At 50.2% G+C, this 22,328-nt stretch overlaps 1 protein-coding gene across 1 annotated transcript in view; it reads left to right on the top strand.

The window, feature by feature from the left end:
• LOC119098186 (membralin) overlaps positions 1 to 21,409 on the top strand; it is a 110,499-nt gene extending 89,090 nt beyond the window's left edge. The window contains exon 15 of the mRNA XM_037221112.1: positions 21,380 to 21,409. Within this exon, the coding sequence (XP_037077007.1) occupies positions 21,380 to 21,409 (30 nt within the window). The remainder of the gene's footprint in view (positions 1 to 21,379) is intronic.
• The last annotated feature ends 919 nt before the right edge of the window (positions 21,410 to 22,328 follow it).

The raw sequence follows: 22,328 nt of genomic DNA, 5'->3' as shown, positions 1-22,328 counted from the left end.
GACGGCGGCGTCGCGTGCGCGCCCGCCCGCCGAGACGGTCACCACCGGTGAGTGAGCCGACCGGCCGCCGCACGGCAGGCGGACAGGGTCCTCGGCTCTCGGAGACGGGTCGCACGGCAGGCGGACAGGGTCCCCGGCTCTCGCAGAAGGGCCGCACGGCAGGCGGACAGGGTCCCCGGCTCTCGGAGACGGGCCGCACGGCAGGCGGACAGGGTCCCCGGCTCTCGGAGACGGGCTGCACGACAGGTGGACAGGCCTGATCGCTCGGGTAACGGGGCAGAGATGGAGCAGCGAGCGAAATGGGGAGGACGACATTTGCTGAGGTTGGACTGGCGGGACTGCGTCGATCAGACGCTCGGCAAAGGTGACGGGACCGTGTCCAGGGTGGGCAGACTGTGGTCGGGCTGCCTCGGGCGCTGGCTGACTATGCCGGGACCCAACGGAATGGACTGGGTGGAATGGTACACAGCGAGCGGTGGACCGAGGGACCTCTTCTGGGATTCAAACTGCCGAACGAAGGCATGGCACGAAATGCCATGTAGTGAACGCTGTCGCTACAGTAGTCCTGACGTCACGTTGAGCTGGTGAGAACGTGGGCTGTGTTCATAGCAGACTTCTTGGAGTTTGCGCTAACAACAGATTATATTGCCTGCTTGTTTGCTGCTCGTCTTTTCCTTAAACCAAACAACGATGAGTGCTTGCGGTCACAAACGTAACACGAATGCGAGAGCCGCCAACACCTGACAGCATGCTATCTGTTCTACGGGACAACTGCAATATAACAGGCAAATACAAGTCCAAAACTGCAGGGTTTTTCATAGAACGAGCCATTAAAGTCTAGCCAAAATGTCTAACGCGTTTTGCTAATTACTCGCCCCTATTAGTCGTTTGGGTTAATAGCAGCTTGGAGCATTGTTGACTACGAATAGGACACATATAACATCATTATTAGCACCATTATCCATTTCAAGCTTGGTTTCCTGCAGACGATGACAAGCTAGCACGCCCACTTGGTGATTACGAGCCTTTTATTGCATGTTTTCAGTTGTCCGTAGCCGCACAGAGGAGACAAGAACATAAAATGTAGAGTTTGATTGCTCAAGCATGCGGTGATTGTCGATCAACATCTCATCGTTCATTTATGCTCAGGCCACTCAGTTTCTGGCGTCATTGATTTTCAGAACTATGGCGATCAGTGCTCTTTCAAAAGTGAGTCTGCCAGTTAATCATTTAATGCACTATACTCGTAATATTCTGAGCCCTCGCGTGCAGAAATGTGAGCATCGGAATAAACTGCACCAAAAGCCGCATGTATTGCTTACATTCCTATTCATTGCCTGTGCTAACAACTTTAGCAAGCAGGGGACATGGACGTTTTATGGACGGCTGAATATGTGACAGCCTTGTCATACATCGCTGTATTCTATTGAGCGAAAGCTGGGGGCGAAGAGCACCTTGGGTATAGGTTGATGATCCTGGGAAGCTTTACAGCTTTACAATGCTGGGTGATCGGCGCTTGCCCACAATCTGTTTATTCATCCAAGGCTATCCAAAACGTACAGTCTCAGAAAATATCGCGTATTGGCAAACAAGTGAGCTATAATATCCGAATTATTGCCATCTCAATATACACAAATTTGCGCATACAGCAAATTGAAAATGCTTGGGTCTCGGCCAAGCGGGTTGACACCATGATTGATGTGTTAATGGTCACGATGTGGGCGGATTCCGTCACCTTTCGCCGTACCCATGCTGCATAGCGGGCCTTTTTGCAGCTGCGAATATGCCGTACCCAGTCGCTCGTCATAAACAGGAGACGAAGCGGGACAGCAAATATAGCAAGCAAAACTGTTGGTGGCTCGGACAAAGTAATTGCAACACAAAACAAGGTATCCTTCGTAAACAGATAAAGCTTAACTGGCTAATGGAGCGAACTAACTAATCAAACGAAAGACTAATCAAACTAGCTAAAACCCAATGAACCGTTCAATAACTACAGCAACCTTCTGGAAGCCACTACTGCAAACACCTACGGTGTGTTTGAACCCCACGCACATTCTGTATATGGAAGGAACAATCGAACGTCGCGCAGGTGGCTTAAACATGGCTTCGCACATGATGGCGTCGCTTTAGCTTTGCACATACATTAAGTTCTCAAATGCTACCGTTCGAACGCCCTGCGTACCTCGCGAAGGTGAGCTTCGCTTCAAATTGTGGAAGCCAATCGTTGGGTCTGAGAAAGTTCTTCAGTGCCTGTTGAGAGCAAATTCCGATGCATTCTTCGTCGATACGCGGGACAGGTTACGCCGCTGACATCGAGGTTTATCACAGGCGCTGTGTCTCACACTCGTGCCACACGCGCGATCCCTCACATGCGCTGTGTCTAGCACTCGTGCCACACTTGCGGATGCTCACGCAATGCGTGGACTTCGAGCCCGTTTCGCTGAGGAAAACCTCCGATACTCAGCCAAAAACGTCGAGGCAGAAGGCACGTCAGGCAGTCTTTAGCGTCAGCAGTCACTCACATACTCTCCAAAGGTATATCAATGCAAGTGAAGAACTCCGGGGGTGATCACAGGGGGACTGTTCAATCAGAGACACCTGTTACGTCGTCCGCGCCTCAAAGCGCATTGGTTAGGCAAAGGCTGGCGCTGTTTTGTTGTTATGACAGTGCCACTGCTGTGAAACGGGATGCAGATTTTCTGTATGGTACGGCCAATGTTTTATTAAAATTCTCAAACAGGAATAGCCTCAGCTCTGTCACCATATGTGCAGCGTAGCTTTCGACATCTGCTTCCGTTTCTGGCGGCAACTTTTCCGCACCGATATTTGCTGCTCAAATCCTGCACTCCTCAAACTTCCTCCAGCTATTGTGTGAAGTCGCATAAAGCCTTTGCGGCGGTTGAATGCTATTTGATTAAGGGGTTTATTTTCAAAGGGCCTGCGCGACCGGCTGAATTGGCCTTTAGCAGCGCGGCAGTTAACGGCACGGCCGCGCCGTTCTCGTCGCAAGACCGGCGCGCCGTTATTAAACACCGACTCCAGTACCGCCGCGGCCAGGGGCGCCCTAATTGACCGCCACGCGGGTCGGTCTCATTGCCAGGGCCGGGCGGCGCGCTGGTAGCAGTGACCAGGTCGGTGGTCATGGACGCCAGGCCCGGGGGCACACGTCACGCCTTGGCGAGGCGCCCGCCGGCGGACCGACAGAGACGAGAGACGGACCGAGACACCCGCCGGCGGACCCGGGCCGGGCCGGACACTGGCTAACTTTCGGAGGGCCACTCCTCCGTGGGAGGACCTGGTCACGCTGCTTTCAGTCAGTGTTTGTGTACGTCGACGTGCCTTAACCGGCGCTGGCCGAGACGAAGAGATGGACGGGATGTGCAGAATTCTACCTGACCGTTTACACAGGTACATAGGTGCGTCACAAACGACAATCGAACAACACTTAATATACACGCGTGCCACAAGAATGGTATAAGGCTCTTGACACTCCGATGTTCATTGATTTAAACAGCACAAACAGCACCAGGAGTTTTGCTCTTTCGGATAAGAAGGCAGACCGCAATAAAACATTGATATTACAATGCATCAAGCATTGACGGTTTCTTCCCCAATTCCACTCGGCAGTAGACAACAGGCTTAGTAGCACATGCTATATTTATTATGACTGCACGCTTGAGTGATCATTCGTTTGTAGCACGCCTGGCATGAAGCATTCATCGTCTGCTACTGTTGCTCCTCAGATACGTTGTCGTTCTATGCTTCATGAAGATCAACGTACACCACACAATGTTTAGTTTTTCAACTTCCTAGGTTCAGTTCCATATAAACCTTACGAGTTCATGTGCAACCAGCACCGACTACAGCATGCATGCCCCGATGATTCATTCACCACTTCCGAAAAAGCTATTTTCCCATTCGCTGACCACCATGCACGAAATCAATTATGCAAAATGTGAGGCATTGGACAGAGAGCTTCTGAACGAAAACATTTGGCGGATCACCGAGGTGTCTAACGTAGAAGCCTGATCGCTTCCATTAGACCATCCTCACTCTAGTTGTTACTCCAAAGAGATGGTTGGCAGTGGCAGCGAAGCGCCGCGATGAGGGCAGCATATATCCGACCGGTTTCAGGTCGGCGGAGACTCGGCCACCTGAAGACCGGCTTCAGGTCGGCAGAGACTCGGCCACCTGAAGACCGGCTTCAGGTCGGCGGAGACTCGGCCGCCTGAAGACCGGCTTCAGGTCGGCGAAGACTCGGCCGCCTGAAGACCGGCTTCAGGTCGGCGGAGACTCGGCCGCCTGAAGACTGGTCGCAGGTCGGCGGAGACTCGGCCGTCTGAAGACCGGCTTCAGGTCGGCGGAGACTCGGCCGCCTGAAGACCGGTTTCAGGTCGGCGGAGACTCGGCCACCTGAAGACCGGCTTCAGGTCGGCGGAGACTCGGCCGCCTGAAGACCGGTTTCAGGTCAGCGGAGACTCGGCCACCTGAAGATCGGTTTCAGGTCGGCAGAGACTCGGCCACCTGAAGATCGGTTTCAGGTCGGCGGAGACTCGGCCGCCTGAAGACCGGCTTCAGGTCGGCGGAGACTCGGCCTTCTGAAGAACGGCTTTAGGTCGGCAGAGACTCGGCCACCTAAAGACCAGCTTCAGGTCGGCGGAGACTCGGCCACCTGAAGACCGGCTTCAGGTCGGCGGAGACTCGGCCACCTGAAGACCGGTCTCAGGTCGGCGGAGACTCGGCCACCTGAAGACCAGTCGGAGCCTACTGTCCGGTCCGCGCACACAAACATCACCGCGAGCGCGCTCCGAGTGCCACCTGTCGCATCCAGCACCATTAGCAGGCGGTCCGATGGGCACTGGAGTGGGAGCGGTCGGCGGCGGGTGGCGCAAACGCTGCGACGCGCAGTCTGGCCCGGTCAGGGGGACTGCGGCCTGGCCAGCCGGCCCGACCACTCTCGCGGCGTGCGTTCAGTGTGAGGAGCAACGCAGGTGCAGACTCGATTTGGACCGATGGTAGGTCACGCAGAAATTTGTGGGACGCGTGAGCCGAAGAATCACGTGATTAAATCGGCGTGTGTACGCTGGTTTTAGCGAACATCGCTGGCTACAGTGCGAATGTTGGTGAGGGCTCTACAGTTTTAATCTGCCACTTGTGTTTCCCTAGCCAGAATTGTATACGTAGATTGCTAGCAGCTGTTGGTAACGAATGCTAATGGAAAACAAACTACTCGTGAGCCCAAACTTATCAAATAGGTAAGCTACGTTTCATCATCAGGTTTTCCAGTTATCCAATGCCTGTCATTTCATAAGCAGGTAATCTTTGACAAGCAGTACCTTTATGAGTAGATTACCATAACTAATAGCTGTTCAACCTTAAGTGAGGAACAATTCCTAACTTAACACTCTGAGGGAATGGAAACTTAAACCAAGAGCAAGAGCCATTTTGAAATGATCCCGCATTGGTGATAGGTTCTGTCATGGGTGTAGTTTCTTATTCGATTAATGAGCTCCAGCTCCAGCCTCCAACAACAGAACAAGTTAAGCCATTTCTCCCTACTCAGCCCACCCAAGCATATTTTGCAAAACTGCAGTCCTGGAATTCGTGTGCTATTTGTCAAACAAGTCACAGGCCACATAGGACACAAGTACATAAAAATGCACAATGGTTTGTTGGCACAACTGATGGATGCAACTACGCAGTGCATGCTTAAACAGCAAGCACCACTTAATGCCTGGATTGAGTTATAGGCATGTCCCTGAATTGCAATTCAAAAACATGTATGTCAAAATCCCTAACATCATATCAATCCAGTGCTGTGCAGCTCACACCTTACCTGCAAACTGTTTAACTGTGTATATAAATCCTTTCTGCTGTATGGATATACTGGTTTTGTGTTGAGTCAGAAGAAACGGCACAGGAAAGCGCCAATTACAGACCATCCCAGCGAACCTAGCAAAGTTCTAACATAGATACAGAAAGGGACGAAATCGGCGCACAGAGACGGTCTGAACCAGTTTTGGTACATGGCGAACTGATTCGATGCTCGATATTGAGATGATCAATCAGTGTGCCACCAAAAAATAAAAAGCTCAGCTTAATAGAAAATATGGCCGCAGAAAGAACTAAGTTTTGAATTTCATGAACCATTAAATCACTAGACTTTAATAGGAAGTAACCAATGGGCTTCAGCAAACAGCTGTGTCGTGTAAGCAACGCTGAGATGGCTGCAGCCCAACCCAATTTTACATAAGAAAATTAAAGCTGATTTGTGGGGTCGTGCTTGTGCCTGCTTTTGACTTCTGTTACATGCGACCTGTGCTTGTAACTTGTGTTCATCCTGTGCTTATGCTTGTGAAACATGCAGAGTCTCACCGTTCAAACACAACCCTTATCTGTCGCTGTTATCTTAGGCATATCGCGAGGAAGTGGCACTCCACCAAACAGCTATTAGACAGCTAAGTCAGCGTTAGTCAGAGCTGTTTTAAGCCACGCATGCGGTGTGATTATAACGACACGGCCCATATGTTGATATAAGAAGCCGCCTATAGATCCCGTCATAACTTAGGAGGTATCACTGGCGAGACGTTGGCCTCTGTCGTTGTTTTGAATTGTCATTGACCTGTTCGCATGTGTTGCTCCGTAATTGACTTCGTTAGCCATATGCCTGTAAGCCTCTGGTAACCCGAAGGGGTGCCATAAGCATGTGAGAAAAAGAGACGATATTCAGTAAATGCATTGCCTCGGTTATTATAGCTCAATTTTTGTAGCACCGCATATCATGCGCAAAGTCTGATACAGCTGATGAACAACATGCATTGGAATTTGTGATTTGTGATTCGAGATTGTGACAGTGTTACCTATTATCCAGGCTTGTTGACATAAACCGCATTTGTAGGCACAGCAAATGCCGTTACTGGCTTTTGAAATTTCCTCAGTTTTTTTCAACAAAAATTGTATGGCCAGGGGGACTGAGCATGATTTAATGTATGACAAAACACACTTCGAACAAGTAAGTACATGCAAACGAAACATGAAAAGAAGGAACCTATTTCTGTCATGCTGCATACATTACGCAATGAGGCTAAGCCCGTTTGCTTCCTCGTTCCATTCTCGCCATACTGATGCCGATAGTGTTGTAGAAGTACTTAGTTACTCCTTTCTTTATGAAGCTGGATTCGAGGCAAAGGCTTGTGAAGCTACTCCCCACGTCAAACTTGTGCGCCTTTCTCTTTTTAGGGAACTGGTCAGAGCGGGTTGATTGGCCTCGCATCTAGAACACATTGCGCTCTGTCGGAAAGTATGCTTGTTAGCTTTGTCGCATCGGATCTTTGGTGTTAATCTCCGTGCTGTTTTGGACGTTAGAGGTCGAGACTGAGGACTTCGCAGTCATGACAGTGTTAAGGAAGATTAGCGCAATCATGCAATGTCTTTTTTCAGGGACCGATACAACATGCTGTCGGATCAAGTCGGATCATGATGTGCCATTAGTTTGCGGCTAGTTATCCCAGGTTCAGTGACTGGATTGGTGATTTCATAGTCCACGGGTGTTCTACAATCATTGGTCTCATTCTCGACAAAACAAGCACATGCAAATGGTAGTTTGAGTGCCTTTATAGGACGAGGCTCTGCTTTTGAACTGCCGGAGGTAATCGAATCAGCTGATTCGTAGTGGAAAGGTGTTCAGTTTGTTTCGGTTACATTTCCTCCGTTCTGTTCACAAGGTGGCAAATTACGGATTGCAATGTCTGAGGTTATAAAGCTGCGAAGTCATCAGTCTACCAGTGCATGCATGCCTAATAAATTGTTATGCCCCCGAAACCCCAACGAGCAAGGTATCATAACGATTCAGCGTCAGTAGCCAGCCATTTATGGGCCAAGATGTAAATAACTTCTCTTAAATTTGCACGTGCCACGGGTTTAACCCTCGCGACAATTCACGACATAAACTCACATCCATTTAAAACTGGTGTCGGTCACAGCGCGCGCGACAGTCTGACGTTTTTCGGCATTTAGCATGGATACTTTTTGTATACACAGGAGAAACAAGTTGTGCAGAGGCCAAGGTGCGAAGATCATGTCGCAAAGCTCGAGCAACGATGGCTAAAGCGTCTCCGCGCGCAGGAGACTGTCAGTTAATGCAGACACTAAAATATTAGACACTAAGCAAGCGACGTCGTGCATCGTTAAGATACGAACCACTCATGTGTGGTCAGAGGTGTCGCTGCACCAACGCCAACAAAGAGGACAGACAGACACAGACATTGGTATGGTCGGAAATTGTTGAATTAAAGGGGGCACCGAAGCTCAATCATCGGTTGATGGTGCAGCGCACGGGAAATATCACATAGACTCTCAGCATCCTCATACAAAGGCACAATTCATCCACTTAACACGGAGGCAGAGCAATGAGATTTTGACGGTAGTGAACTTGTTTAAAATGGCACACTTCACCAGATTTCATAGGAGTCGATTTTTCGTGTGAGGCTGGGCGCTAATGGGAAGGAATCAGACATGCTGCGTTGGAGCCTAGAATACTTTTTACACTAACTCCTCCTTCCAGAAATTAAAGGTTTCCTCGAACGTCCTCCCTCAATCTGCCCCTCTGGTGTAGAAAATAATCGCGGTAATGTCTTAGGTGACATGGGCATGGGCCTCTAACTTCAACAATGACTCGCCACGGACGTCAACTGATTGGACCTTTCATACGATATAGGCTAATTATGTTAATTATTTCCTGCCTTGGGGCTTGCCGGAGCACGACCACCCCGCAAATTCCGTAATGGAAGGGAACAGCCGGGCCGCTTTGAAGAGCTGGATTCAGAACTGAATGCCGAGGTTCAGATGCTGCTTATTGTGCTGGTCACATCCTCGCACGTGTGACAACGGACACCGAAGGGCATTAAACCCATGGTTCTCACCCAAGTAGACACCGGAGTATTGTCTGCAAACAAACATCCACTCAAAGACGTGAATGGTGTTGCAAACGTACTAATGCACCAATAATGCATTGGAGTGAGGCACCAGAGCCCATCGGCCGCCAAAGGCGGCGAGTTCTCGCCCTGCTATGGGACACCGTCGCCTCGTTTGAAATTTGCACATCGCCTGACGCCAATTTGCATATTCATTTTTCATCAGACTGAGATATCTCTGGAGGGAATCGTGAGGTTATGGCTGCGGCTTTGCTTGGATTTTGAAAGGAATTACTAGCGCCATCTTGGGTTCAGCCTCTCAGGTCCATCGCACTAGAATGCAATGCATGACAGCCTGAGCTGAACATCAGCTAGCAACAGACACTGGTGCTGCAATGTGATGGACTGGTTGATAACACACGATGCATTTTGGCGTAGATAGGAAGATGGAGATGCTCATTTCAGATGACGCGTTTGGTTCCGCAACACGTCTTCATGTTGCGGAACTACTTATATCAATGCTCGGAAAAAGTGCAAATAAAAGACGACTAGCGACTGTCCTTTAATTATGGGCTAGACGCCAATGGGTTGGTGATGTAATGAAACGTGGTATCATAACCAGCTGGCATTTGTTGGATCACAATTTTACTTATTTTTGTGGAGACCAAGCCAGACTTTAAGGTACGCCGTTTTTTGTTGATAACAACAGAGGGTACAAGGGCTATATTACCGGCATTACAAGCCTATAATATTGGAATTACAAACCCATATTACTGGCATTACTAACCGACATAATCTACATTGCTATTCTATTATATCGATATTACTAGCCTACAATATCGGCATTACTAGCATGCATTATCGACATAACTAGCCTAGATTATCGGCATTACAGCCAACATTGTTGACATTACTAATCTACATTATCGACGTTATTAGCCTAAATTATTGGTAGGGAACACACCAGAAAGTTTGAAAGAATCAAGCAAGCAGGTCACATGGCATTAGCTGCCAGCCCCTTTAATAAACCATAAGCCATCAACGGATTACAACCGCATTGTCAGCCAATGGTGGCCGAAATGACCGAATGCAGTGGCCTCCATAAAAGATCAGCCCAAAATTTGCCTCCGGTTCTGCGAAACCAATCCCCAAATATTCAGGAGCGATGAACAAGAAAAAGTTATGGACTTGTAATCAGAAGGTTCTAATTTGAATCCAAGCAATCCCAAGGAAAAAAAACTCGGACAGTGGTGCGTGCGTAGCTGAGAGCCAAACACCACCAGCCATCAGCCAAACACCACCACCAAAAAGCCTGGCAACAGCCGGGGAATTAATTGGTCGCAGTGGTGTGTTTATTCCAAGGCACCTGACACGCACGATATCTCGAGCAATCGTCTCATCTTCACGCAATACGAGGTCAGTTACAGTTCGTTTGCAAACATACATGTGAACTCCTAGGCGCCTGGCCGTGAACAAGTGATGTGAATAACTTCAACCCGTCGGGGGAAAGATCGATAGGCCACCAGACCAAGTATGCCTTAAATTAAATTTTCCCACTTAATTTCATGACCTTATTTCGTGATTCACAACAATGCAAGGATTAGTAGTTGAAATTTTGCAGTCTTATGAAATCCTAGATGCCGTCCTTCAATGCCGTCCACGTGTCGTCACCTGCCTATTATGGCAGTTAAAATTATGCAGTAGCTGCCGTCGGATTTTGTTTTTTCCGGACCTCCACGAGAGCTTGAGCCTTGAAGTTAACAATATAAATGCGGTTCAGCGCCCTCTGGGTCCCTCTTTAGCCAGTGGCCAGCGTGCACTACGACTGTCCCTCCCCCGCAGCCCAAACAGGCTCTCACTAACCAACTGATAAGAAATGCGATCTCGTATCGTAGTGAGCGTGACAGACCGGAAAATGGCGAAAATCTACCCCGACATAACCAGCCCCCGAAATATCACCCGTCACACTGTCTTAATTAACTTTGCAGCTAAACGCTGTGGGATATATCGGTCTAATATTTATCTGTTGACATATTAGCTTTGCAACGACCGACATACCCCTTGAAATGTCGACATAACGTGTTGCAACTAGTTCAGGAGCTTACGACCGCCTAATAGTAGTCCGGTTTGATTATCTCAGAGGCAAACGCTCGGCACGGACAGAAACGCGAATGATGCTGTCGCACCAGATCAAACATTGTCACGCCACATGCGGACGGTTAATTCTCTGTGACGACCGACGACATGGACCCCATCCCGCTCGATATCACTGTCTACAGCGGTGCACGTGAGGAGGGAGAATGTTTTAACACTTGGCAAAGACGCATTTACCAATACACGATTTATAATAATATTTATTATGATATAATAATAATAAACGATTTATATCATGCGATTGTGAGGAAATTAAGCAGACAATATTCCAATGGTTGAAATGCAGTATGGTCACTTCCAGGACAGTACCGAGCCGGGCTCACATGCGCTCTCCTGCGCTGTGGTCATAGGAAACCAAATCAGCATGCGTAAATAACATACCCCAGATTATTTACATAGCGTGCACGCTTCCGAGGCGTCAGAACGCGCGTCACGTTTTTGCGAAACGGTTTTCATCAAATCAACTATCATTGTGCTCAAAGTTGCCTGACAAAAGACGTCACCACACTACAGGCCAGCAAACCGCAAGCCATCGTTTCACTTTCACCGGCCACACCGACGCGGTCAGTTTCACATGGCGACTAGTTATCACCGGGTGGCGGTCCGTGGCGGCGCGCGTGCCGCTCGTGCGGGTGGCGGTCCTCGGCGGCGGGCGTGCCGCTCGTGTGGGTGGCCGTCCGTTGTGGCGGGCGTGTCGCTCGTGCGGGTGGCGGTCCTCGGCGGCGGGCGTGCCGCTCGTGCGGGTGGCGGTCCTCGGCGACGAGCGTGTCGTTCGTGTGGGTGGCAGTCCTCGGCGACGAGCGTGTCGTTCGTGTGGGTGGCAGTCCTCGGCGACGAGCGTGTCGTTCGTGTGGGTGGCAGTCCTCGGCGACGAACGTGCCGTTCGTGTGGGTGGCGGTCCTCGCCGACGAGCGTGTCGCTCATGTGGATGGCGGTCCTCGGCGACGAGCGTGTCGTTCGTGTGGGTGGCAGTCCTCGGCGACGAACGTGCCGTTCGTGTGGGTGGCGGTCCTCGCCGACGAGCGTGTCGCTCGTGTGGATGGCGGTCCTCGGCGACGAGCGTGTCGCTCGCACCGGTACTGTTCCGCCTGCTCTGGCCCGGTGTTCCATGCTCGCCCCCACTGGCGACCGCTCCAGCCGCGTCACCTTGGTGACCTCCACTCACGGGACCGCCTCATACCTGCCCCATGGAACGAATGCGGGAGGGGGCAGGCGCTCGCGCTGGCAGCGGCGCGACCTGACAATGCCGGCGGGGTGACGGCGATGACGTTATCATTCATCCGGTGCAGTACTGACTTCTCTCGCCATAACGGCCAGGTACCGCCTTTGCTTCACCGGCGGCGGGGTGGAGGAGAAAGAGAGCGAACGAGAAAGCGCAGCATGTGCCGACCCGGGCGCCGGTGGCCGGCGCCCTGTGGTCCAAGCAGCTGGGAGAGCAGTGCCGTCCGACACGTCCCCCCATCTCGGCGCCGCCGAGCGCGCTGGAAATGGCTGCCCGCCTGCCGCAATCCGAGGCACTGTTTTTCCTTGATAAGTCGACATTCGTATTAAAGCTGCAGTTTCAGTTGATATCCTGTTGTGACTTTTTCACTGCGTCCTGGTGCGTCTTGGCGGTGACACCGCGTGCCATCTGGCGAGTGGCGCTGCCAACCTGTCGGCAGACAGCTGACGGGTACGGCCAATAGGTGGTTCAGTCTGGCCCGGAGCGGGTGGCGAGGCCTGCCCTGCCGGTCAGGAGTGCCGGCGTCCGGTCAGGGCGCCGTCACCCTGTCAGAAGGGTCTGCGCGGCGGGCTCCTGACTTGTCGCGGTGGCTCTGTGATAGGCTCGTATTCTGAAAACAAAATGTGAAACGCTGCGGTATGATGTCTCATGCAACGAAACTCCGTCAAGTGCCGTATGCTCACTCACTCTGCGTTTTGCGGTAGCACGTCCCGCTGCTTTCCGTGTTCCGTCGTGTGCAAGGCACGGCCACAGCTCTTGTACGTTTAACCGTGGAAAAGTGGAATGCATCAGCCAGGTCTGGCTGTCATTACACAAATGAGATCTACTTATTGCGTGGAGCTAATTTCGTTAATTAGCTGTCACGTAGACCACCAATATTTCACTTCCTAAAAATCGATGGAGACGCCGTGGGTACGATGCAGACGGCACCCATGGACCTATGTCGCGAACTGTCACGCCCAGCTCCATATATCCTAACAACCAGCGATCAAGATCCGAAGTGGTGAGGCTAGTTTGAGGGCAGGCAAGCGTCTTTGATACCAAGAGTTAGGGCGCCTGTTCTCCACGACAGCAGCTGCAGTGTCACATATTTGCGTTAATAACGTGGTCATCCTAAAAGACCATGCACGAGCATTTGTTGGCCACTGGATAGCTTTGAAATCCGGAATGTTTCTTAGCGTATCTTGTTGAAAAGATCCCTATCCTGCCATCCAGCGAGGCGATTTTAGATCAGCTGATAGTTTATGCCGACTGCCTTTGATTTGCCACGCAACGCATTGACCTGGTGAAGCGTCCCAGTTTTAGTTTGGTTCTCTTGGCCAGCTGTCCATTGCCCGTCAGACGAGCCACATGAGCTCGGTTACTGGGCCTTGGACCAGGCATGCGTGCCATGCAGCCGTCACAATAGCCAACGATCTACCAACCCTACCAACGGAGCTGCAGAGACATCATATTTACTCCATCATCGATACCCATCCAGACATCGGTAGCTACCCCATACGGATAGGCTATTGACATCATATAGCGCACGAAATTTGGTCGTTGCAAATTGATTCATTTTGCTGTCTTGTTCTGCCGATGGGTTCGATGTGCCTTTTATGAAGGTGGTATTCATTTATTAGATAAATTTTCGACTACCTTTTCGCTGAAGAAGTTTTGCCGCTATCACATTGGGGACCCACATGATGGTTTGGGCTCCTTCGGTTCTCTTTAACAGCTTACTCAGGTACGCTACAGCCAGCTCGGCCGGACCCAAAGGCGTACGAACTTCGCTGTTCGTGTGATCACTGGAACCTGGAAGCGTAGCTCGATGCCTTTTGTTTTCGAGGCGTTATGTTTGTAAACGTGCTCGACCGGATGCAGTGGTACAGCCAGGATTTCGGGCAATAAAAGAGCCAAGCAGAGGCATACGACTCCCGTGCAGTCGAGGGGTATACTTCGGGTTTCTAAGGGAGCTTTGGAGGCCCTGGTTTTTGTTTGGGGCCTTTTTTAGCTCGATATTCCATTTTTCTGCCTTGAGAGCCCATTATTATGCTTTAGAAGCCCTACGACCGTCCCAAACTATCAAAGGGTATTGGGCCATTAGGTGCCAGGGTGTTTGCCAGTAATCAACCAATAAACAATTACCTGCCCACCTACCTCCTCGAAATCGCGTGTCAGGCACGAACCTACACCCCTCCGCACGCAATGGTTTTCAACTCCCCGCCACCCGTACCGAGCTGTCCCCTTTCGCACTTCCTCGGGTGCTCAGAGGGCTTCAGGTGCGCAGACGGCCTAGACTCGCACTAGACTCCAAGCAGCGGCTGGTGTGGGCCCGACTACTGCAGTGGCGCCCCACAGCCGGACCGGAGGCCGTCGCCATAGCAGGCGATGGGGCCGCTCTTGACATTCAGCGAGGCGCAGAGGACCGCTTCGGCCGCTGGCGCCGATCCCCACCCGGGCCCCGGGTGGGATTGGAAATGGCAAATACCTTTTAAAAGGCCGCTGACGGCGCGTGAGCTGACTGAGGGCGTGCGACTGGCCAGGGCGGAGCGGCGGGCGACGGGGGGCGGGGCAGGGCGGGACACGCGGGGGTTAGGTGTAGAAAGAGAAAGAGAGTGAGAAGAGAGAGAGAAGGGGAGAGAGGAGAGAGAGAGAGAGAGAGAGAGAGAGAGAGAGAGAGAGAGAGAGAGAGAGAGAGAGAGAGAGAGAGAGAGAGAGAGAGAGAGAGAGAGAGAGAGAGAGAGAGAGAGACGAAGACGGCCCGACATGGGCCGACCTGTACATATCTGCCCGCGGTGGTGCCGTCCTGCTGCACGGCGACCAAGACCCTAGTCTGAACGCGACGTACCGCCCCGGCAGGCACCGCCCGGAGCTGAGACCAAGTTTCGGGAATGCATCACGTAGTTTGACTTCTATCGGGGCAGAAACGGCCTCCAATATTCCCCAACGAATGTGTTCCGGGCTCCACAGCTGAAACGCTCCTCTAACCTACATCGCTGGCCCCAGACAATAGTCTATTTTACGGTAATCTCAGCACTGGCTGAAGCGAACAGGAAAACTAAATCAAGCAAGTGAAATGTAAACAGCAAACGCAAAGCTTCGGATTAATACAGGTTTATACCCCACGCCGTGTTGATTGTATGTTACACCTCGCGACTTAATGACATATTCAATCCCAGATTTGATGAGAACCGAGCCAGTTAGGGCAACTTTGCCCTAATCAGTTGGCGTTTGTTCAGCTCACTGTGTAAACCACTCCACCTTCAACAAGTCGGTCCGGCGCGGTCTCCGTGAAGCACCTGCACGCACGCGGTGTCGTGATCAGGTGGGGAACACTCAGGTGGGGAACGCCGAGTCGAAGGCCGACGTGAGGAGATGGAAATTCGGCTGGCTGGAAGCTGGGCAGAGTGGAGTGTGAATAAAGCCCTTCAGGAACCGTCCGCATTGTCTTTAGGAACCGTCCGCATTGTCTTCAGGAACTGTCCGCATTGTCTTCAGGAGACGTTCGCATCGTCTTCAGGAACCGTCCGCATTGTCTTCAGAAACTGTTCGTATTGTTTTTAGGAACCGTCCGCGTTGATGCATCTAAGCTTAGCCGATGAACTAAAGGAGAAGGGTTCAACTTGTTCTAATTGTGCACCCAAATCCTTATGACCCAACGCACTCACAAACAGCGGATAAGAAGGAAGCAGCTACCCAAGAACTTTGGAAACATTGATCATTAACCCTAAGGGTCTATGTGGGAGGATACTGAAAACCGTGTTACCCCCCCCCCCCCCCTCCCCCTCCCCCTCCTCTCCCAACCCTTATTTGTCCCGCTCTAGCAAGATTCATCTACCATTCTTTGCATTTGTAGATTTGACAATTGCTTCCATCAATTACTAAATCATCAAAATTACTAATACAATTACTAAATCATCAGATTTCTTAAACATTGACACTGTAATAAAAAGCAAATAGTTACGCATATGCATATCATAACACGGAAGCGGCCAGAAAAGGTTCAAACCCCAGGAATTCCCGGGACAAAATTTTGTTGTGACGTGCACATGCCAAAAATCTGAACTCCATCCCGTCTTCCCCAGCACTCGACAGCACCTGACAACGCCCGGAGAACTGACTGGCCGAGACGATGTATCCAAACTAAGATGCCAGACCTGAACGATAGCCCGGACATCCACAATATTCGTGCACCGCACCACATAGTACCTCGTATTCGTGTCCGTGTGTCGTCTCAACCCTTCCCTCGCACTACAACTAAACGTAACTTAATGGCCCGAAACTACACTGTGCAGCAAGCTAGGAGCACATGTGTTTCAGAATAAACCGCTGGGTGCGTACGAACGCGTTTCAAAGCATGACAAGAGGAAATACGAGTCTATTTGCCCTGTCGTCGTTGCCACGTCAGGCTTTTCCAAAAAATTGCGGTTCAGATGCGTGCCACATCAAGATGGGCTTTATCGCCGCCTGAAGTTGGACTTGCTTCATCCGTGCATACTTGAAAGCTGCGATGAATTTTACTGCGAACTTAGCCCTGACAGACTTGATCTCTGCCATCTCTATGCACATGTTGCCTGCACGCTCACTCCAAGCTGTTGCAGAGAAATCCTGCATCATCCCAATTTTCAACAGATGGTAGTAACATTCTCTAAAACAGCGTTCCTCAAAAGATAGTTCGAAGCCAGCGGGCAACACTACGGCAAGTTCACAAGGCTCCAAGCAATTGCATACACCTAGTATGCTTTTGAAAACACATCGGCAAGTGCCTTCAGGTTAAGAGCGATCAGCAATGGTGTGTCTGTAAAGTAAATAAAAAATCTTAAAACTCTATGAGCTTGTCCGGTTAATTTGATGGAAAATAACGCCGATTTGGGCATAACGGAAGTCAATTAATGTTCCCGGAAACACTCCCATCTTTGCCTAGGTTACGTATGTTTGTGGTTTTGTTTTTATTTGGTGTTTTCTTGTACAGAAAGTTCTGCTAATGTTGTCAGGAGGATATCGCATTACCATATTTGCAGGCGCCGAAGTTAAACTGATGTCGACAAATCGAACATATGGAGGAGTTTCACCTTAGTGACTTTGGGTTGGTGCGCTTTCCAAATATCTAATTCGTTTTCATTTACTTAAGCTTATAACATCAAGTCTTGTACGCTTGAAGATTTACCAGCAAAGCGTAGTTGTTTTCGACCGCTCCTCATTTATTTCAACATCTTTATTCAACACCTTGTCTGCCAAGTTTGTGAGCTATCTCGTTGCTTTACGACTTCGCCCCCAGCTTTCGAGTTTGTCCTTATGGAAAATGACCGATTTGTCCTCATGGAAAAATGAAAAATGACTGTCCTTATGAAGAATGACTTATGGAAAATAACGCTTTGAATATGAAGTATCCGTAGGGAAGTCTCCAACTAAGACCTAATGTATCCGATTGAGCGACTTCAGCGGTGTCTGTGATCATCTGCCAACATTTGTCTGGATGTCTGGCTCCTCTGGTGGCCACTGTTCAGTCCGCGTCTGCCCGCTGCGCTGCTGGCCGACCCCAACGCACAGCGTCTCTCCGCCCCAGGAAACAAGCACTGCCTGGCTGTTTACGCTTGCTGAGAAGGGCCCGGAGATGGAGTATCAAAGACGCTGCACGGTCCCATTTCGCCAGGGAGAACGAGGCGACGGCGGGAGACGAGCTGGGCAGACGGGTGCGCGGCGAACCGAATCATCTTCGGCAGATACACCGGTCCAAAGTCGCGCCAAGTCCACAACATAATGATAGAAATGACGAGCACATCCGGGCTCAACAGGCGGATGCAAGGAGAAGCCGATCACGCAATTGGAGTTAATGTCACGAGCACACGTGGGAATATGCGTTTATTGCAAACATGGCATGGATGTAGACACGCCCGCCCATCCGTCAATACGGGCTTAGCTTGTTTATTGTCAAGATCGAGTTAAATCATGTGTGCCTTCATTGGGTCAGGTTGCGTTCGTTCTGTTTGCGAACTTGGCTTATTTGCATCATTACCATGACGATGGCAATTACTGTTGCCTGTGCCTTCAAGGGTGGACGACAGTACTTTCCGCTTACGACACTGAGCTGTAGGTGACAGCGGGGTGAACTACATCACGTGCAAGTAGTGTCGGGGTGGTTTAATCCAAACGTACTGGACGAATGACAGTCTCCAGCCTTGGAGCAACACGCTGGTAGCTCACTTGCTCTATCTTTTAGTTTACTTCCGACCGCATACCTGCCAGCGTTTTGGGGTGGACGAGACACTAGAGCTGTTTTCTGCGTAGGATTGTTAACTGCAGAGACATGTGTAAATGGACGCTAGGGAGGTACGACGTAACTAAGACAATCTGAATGCTGCACTGAGTGGTGGGGAAGCATACACGGCGTATCTACCGCGTGGTATTTGGCACCTGTTAGCTAACGACTATTGTGTGGCGCGAGCTTTTTCCAAGATGTTGGGTGATTCATGTACCAGCAGTGCATGAGGCTAGTTGTATCGTTGCTACCATGGTACAACACTATGTCGTCGACTGAATTACTGTCAATGATTGGCCGACATGAGTGTCATAACTTATTTTCGTCCAGACAGCCAGTTGACTTTTACATTTCCTACGTAGATCTATGATTTATACCTGAACAACCGAAACCAAGGTGACAGGAGTCATGTCACAAACACTGACTGATTAAAAGCAAAAGTTTGTGCCGTCGCAATCCCAACGAACTAGGAAATAACACAGACGAGCATATTTGGCCTGCATGTCGTAGCGCATTCAGCTTGGTGGCGGTGCAAGTTACTCTAGGAAAAAACATAAGCGCAACTTCTCCCACCATGGGATACAATTTTCCAAGGGTGGGACAGGCTGTTTCATTCGAAAAGAGTTCATTCAGGAGTCATGCGCCAAAAAATAAAGGCGTGCTTTCTAAAATTTTGCGGCTGCATATGAAGATGAAATCTGTTATAGCCTTTATCTTCATTTTCATCCAGATAACAGGGTGAATTTTACGTTTCTTATGTAGATCCATAATTTATACCTGAACAACCAAAACCGAGGTTTCAAAGGTCATGAAACAAACACTGACTGATTAAAAGCAAAAGTTTGTCTTGTCGCAGTCACAGCAAACTACAAAATAGCACAGCCGCAGCTGCAGACTGTCTGTAGAAATCGTGATTTTAATCCTTTGCTAAGTAGTTATAGTAAGAGGGAGATTAGTGTAAAACGGATACAACTCTCCCTACTCTCTCCCATCAGCTATCACCATCATATTGTGTGAGTACATTTTAACAAGAGATTGCGGAGGGCATGCTGGTCATCACATGGCATCTCACTGCTTCAGACATCCCAATACTGCATTGCAATTAAATTTGTTTACTGCGTAAGCTCGTAATACAGGTGATCTCACATCGATAGCGTGTCACTGCTGGTTTTAAAGAACAATCATATCATACTGTATCAAAGACGGCGTTTAGTCTCAGTGCTTCGACATTATGAATTTGGAGTTCCTAAACCAACAAAAATCGACTTTCAGTATGCCAGGAGGTAGGGTTAACCTGCTGCTTCAATGACCTTGTCACGCATGCATCGGTTATATTGTGGAGCCTCGACGTTCTTAAGTGTGCTCATGATCACAAATCATTTCAAATTAAAATGTGTGGAATCTTATGTAATTGTTGTGTTTCCAACATGAAATCCACGGTCACGTCGGTTTTGTTTAAATGCTTGAAAGTTTGGTTCACGGTGTAATTTTTAAAAACAATATCCTGACATTTCCTGCCGTAAGATTTTGAAGTAAGTCATGCCGAAAACTTAACACTTATGACGATTTTTTTCCATTGACCTTACTGTAAGGTATCCAACCTACAGCTTGTTCTGCAGCATATTCTTACCAGGGCCGACGATGTGGCGGCGGGGTGGCCTAGCCTCGATCGCTCGCTCGGCCGAGTGCAAAGCCGGTGCGACACGCAGCCGGGCTATTCAGCTCACGTCGGAAATGCGCAGTGTCTGCTGCAGCAGCTTTGTGACGTCACATCTCGGCGTGCAGCCGCTGTCCAGGTCAAGTCGAATGCCTTGCATCTCGCAACGTGGGGAAAATCGTCATTTGCAGTGGATTTTGACAGAGCTTCTCTTGAAACAGCAGTGGCGGTGTGGTTCACTTTGAAATGAAATTTGTTCTCGGCCTAACTGGAATTCACCGCTTGTCTCAACGGCAACTTGGCATTAACGCCGAAGGCAGCTTTATAAAGCATAGCTAACAGGAACAATTTTTACAATTTGTGATACATAACAATAGTCAATTTATATAGAATAAAGCTTCGCTGCGTCATTGCAAAATTAATTTGCACTATACCCAGCAATATTGGGAAAAGCAAAAATGTAATTATTACATCTTGGCTGGGTCTTCGACAGTAGAGGAAAATGAAACACGTTTATGGCGGACAGGCGCATTAATGGCGAGGTCATAGTACAGTCAGGTATATCATGCGTTCTCAGCAAGCAAATGGGCTGATTTTACAACCAACGTAAGGAAAGCTGCATGACGAAAACGTGGTGCCAATATGATTAGAATAAAGCTAGTAAGACGATTAAATTGCATTAAGCTGAAAGACGAAGCGACAATGGTGCTTGTGGGATGAATGATGGGGCGCGTGGTGATCAGACTGATTCTATTTGCCTTTCAGCTGATGGCGCTCCAGCATCTCCCGCCTCTCAACTGATGGAACTACAGTATCTTCTGCCTCTCAGCTGATGACGCTCCAGCATCTCCTGCCTCTCAGCTGATGGCGCTCCAATCATCTCCTTCCTCGGCCCGTCTATGCCCGACCTCTGGACACAAGTCCTTTCGCGACGTTGCGCATGTCCGAAACAGTGTGCGAGGCCAGCAACCGACGCGGCTGTGTTGGGGTAAGTGGCGACAGCACGCCCGGCTGGGCAGGCGTTTGTGGCCGCGATACGGGGGCCGGTACCGGGTCCGTCTCAGCACAGGTGGCTTGGCCTGTTACCAGCGTCCGCCGCATGTGGGCCCGGCCGGGGGGAGGGCGGAGGGGGGAGGGGGGAGGGGGCGAACCGCTGACAGCCGGCTGCTGCTCGGCCCGCCCCGTCGCAGCCAGGCCAGCTGCCGCCCTACAGCCAGTGACCCTTGCCAGCTGCCGACCCCTCCCCCCCCCCCCTATGTGCGACGTCCAGATCGTGCGGAGACGTAAAACACTGCTCCTGAGTGGGCAGGCGGGAGAGCAAAGCCAGGCCGACATAAAGCGTTTCGGCGACAAGTGCCGCCACGCATTCAAACAGGATAAATATTTCGGAAATTCGAGAGGAAATGTCACATTCAAAAGTCTTCGAGAATGACATTTCGTGTTGAAAACCTTCCACCTGAGTTGGAGAAGTGTTTTCAACAAAGCTCTTTGGAACTCTCCATAATCTAGACTTCTGTGGATGGCAGGTTTTCTTGAAATATATCACAATGCTTTAAAACATTAAACACATTAACCTTCCGTTAAAAAATGACTAATATCGCCCGCCGTAACTAGGACAACACGGCGTGGCCACTCCACCGCCCATGTGTATGACAAATCTACCAACAGACCGCGTCTCTCCCACCATCCCCAAATCCCTGTGGAACAGTCACTTAGTGAACTAGTTGTCCAAACATCATCAGAACAACTTGCGATCTCTGGCCACAAATCATCTGGTATGTCTACATCAATTTCTTTAGCGCACTCCACTTCCTTGTGCGTTGCTTTCAACTATCGATCACGTGCTTTGGATCAGGTCCTGTGAAGCGCATACAGTGTCAGCTGGCTAGATGTGCATAACTGCAGTTACCAGGCAACGCGTTCATTTCAGCAGCTATTTGCGACAGCGGGCTTGTGTGGATGGCTGCCCTGATCCTCAATCCGGTGGACAGCTCAGAGCCGCTGCCGTCGGCCGCTGGGCGCCTTTCGGGCCGGTGGGCGCCTTTCGGGCCGGTGGGCGCCTTTCGGGCCGGCGGGCGCCTCTGAGACCGACGGGCGCCTCTCGGGCCGGCGGGCGCCTCTCAGGCCGCGGCGCCTCTC

The sequence above is a fragment of the Pollicipes pollicipes genome, unplaced genomic scaffold (assembly GCF_011947565.3).
Source record: "Pollicipes pollicipes isolate AB1234 unplaced genomic scaffold, Ppol_2.1 Scaffold_4740;HRSCAF=5597_pilon_pilon_pilon, whole genome shotgun sequence".
Lineage (NCBI taxonomy): Eukaryota > Metazoa > Arthropoda > Thecostraca > Pollicipedomorpha > Pollicipedidae > Pollicipes > Pollicipes pollicipes.
The sequence above is the reverse complement of the archived record's forward strand: the minus strand, read 5'-3'. Positions and strand labels throughout refer to the sequence as shown.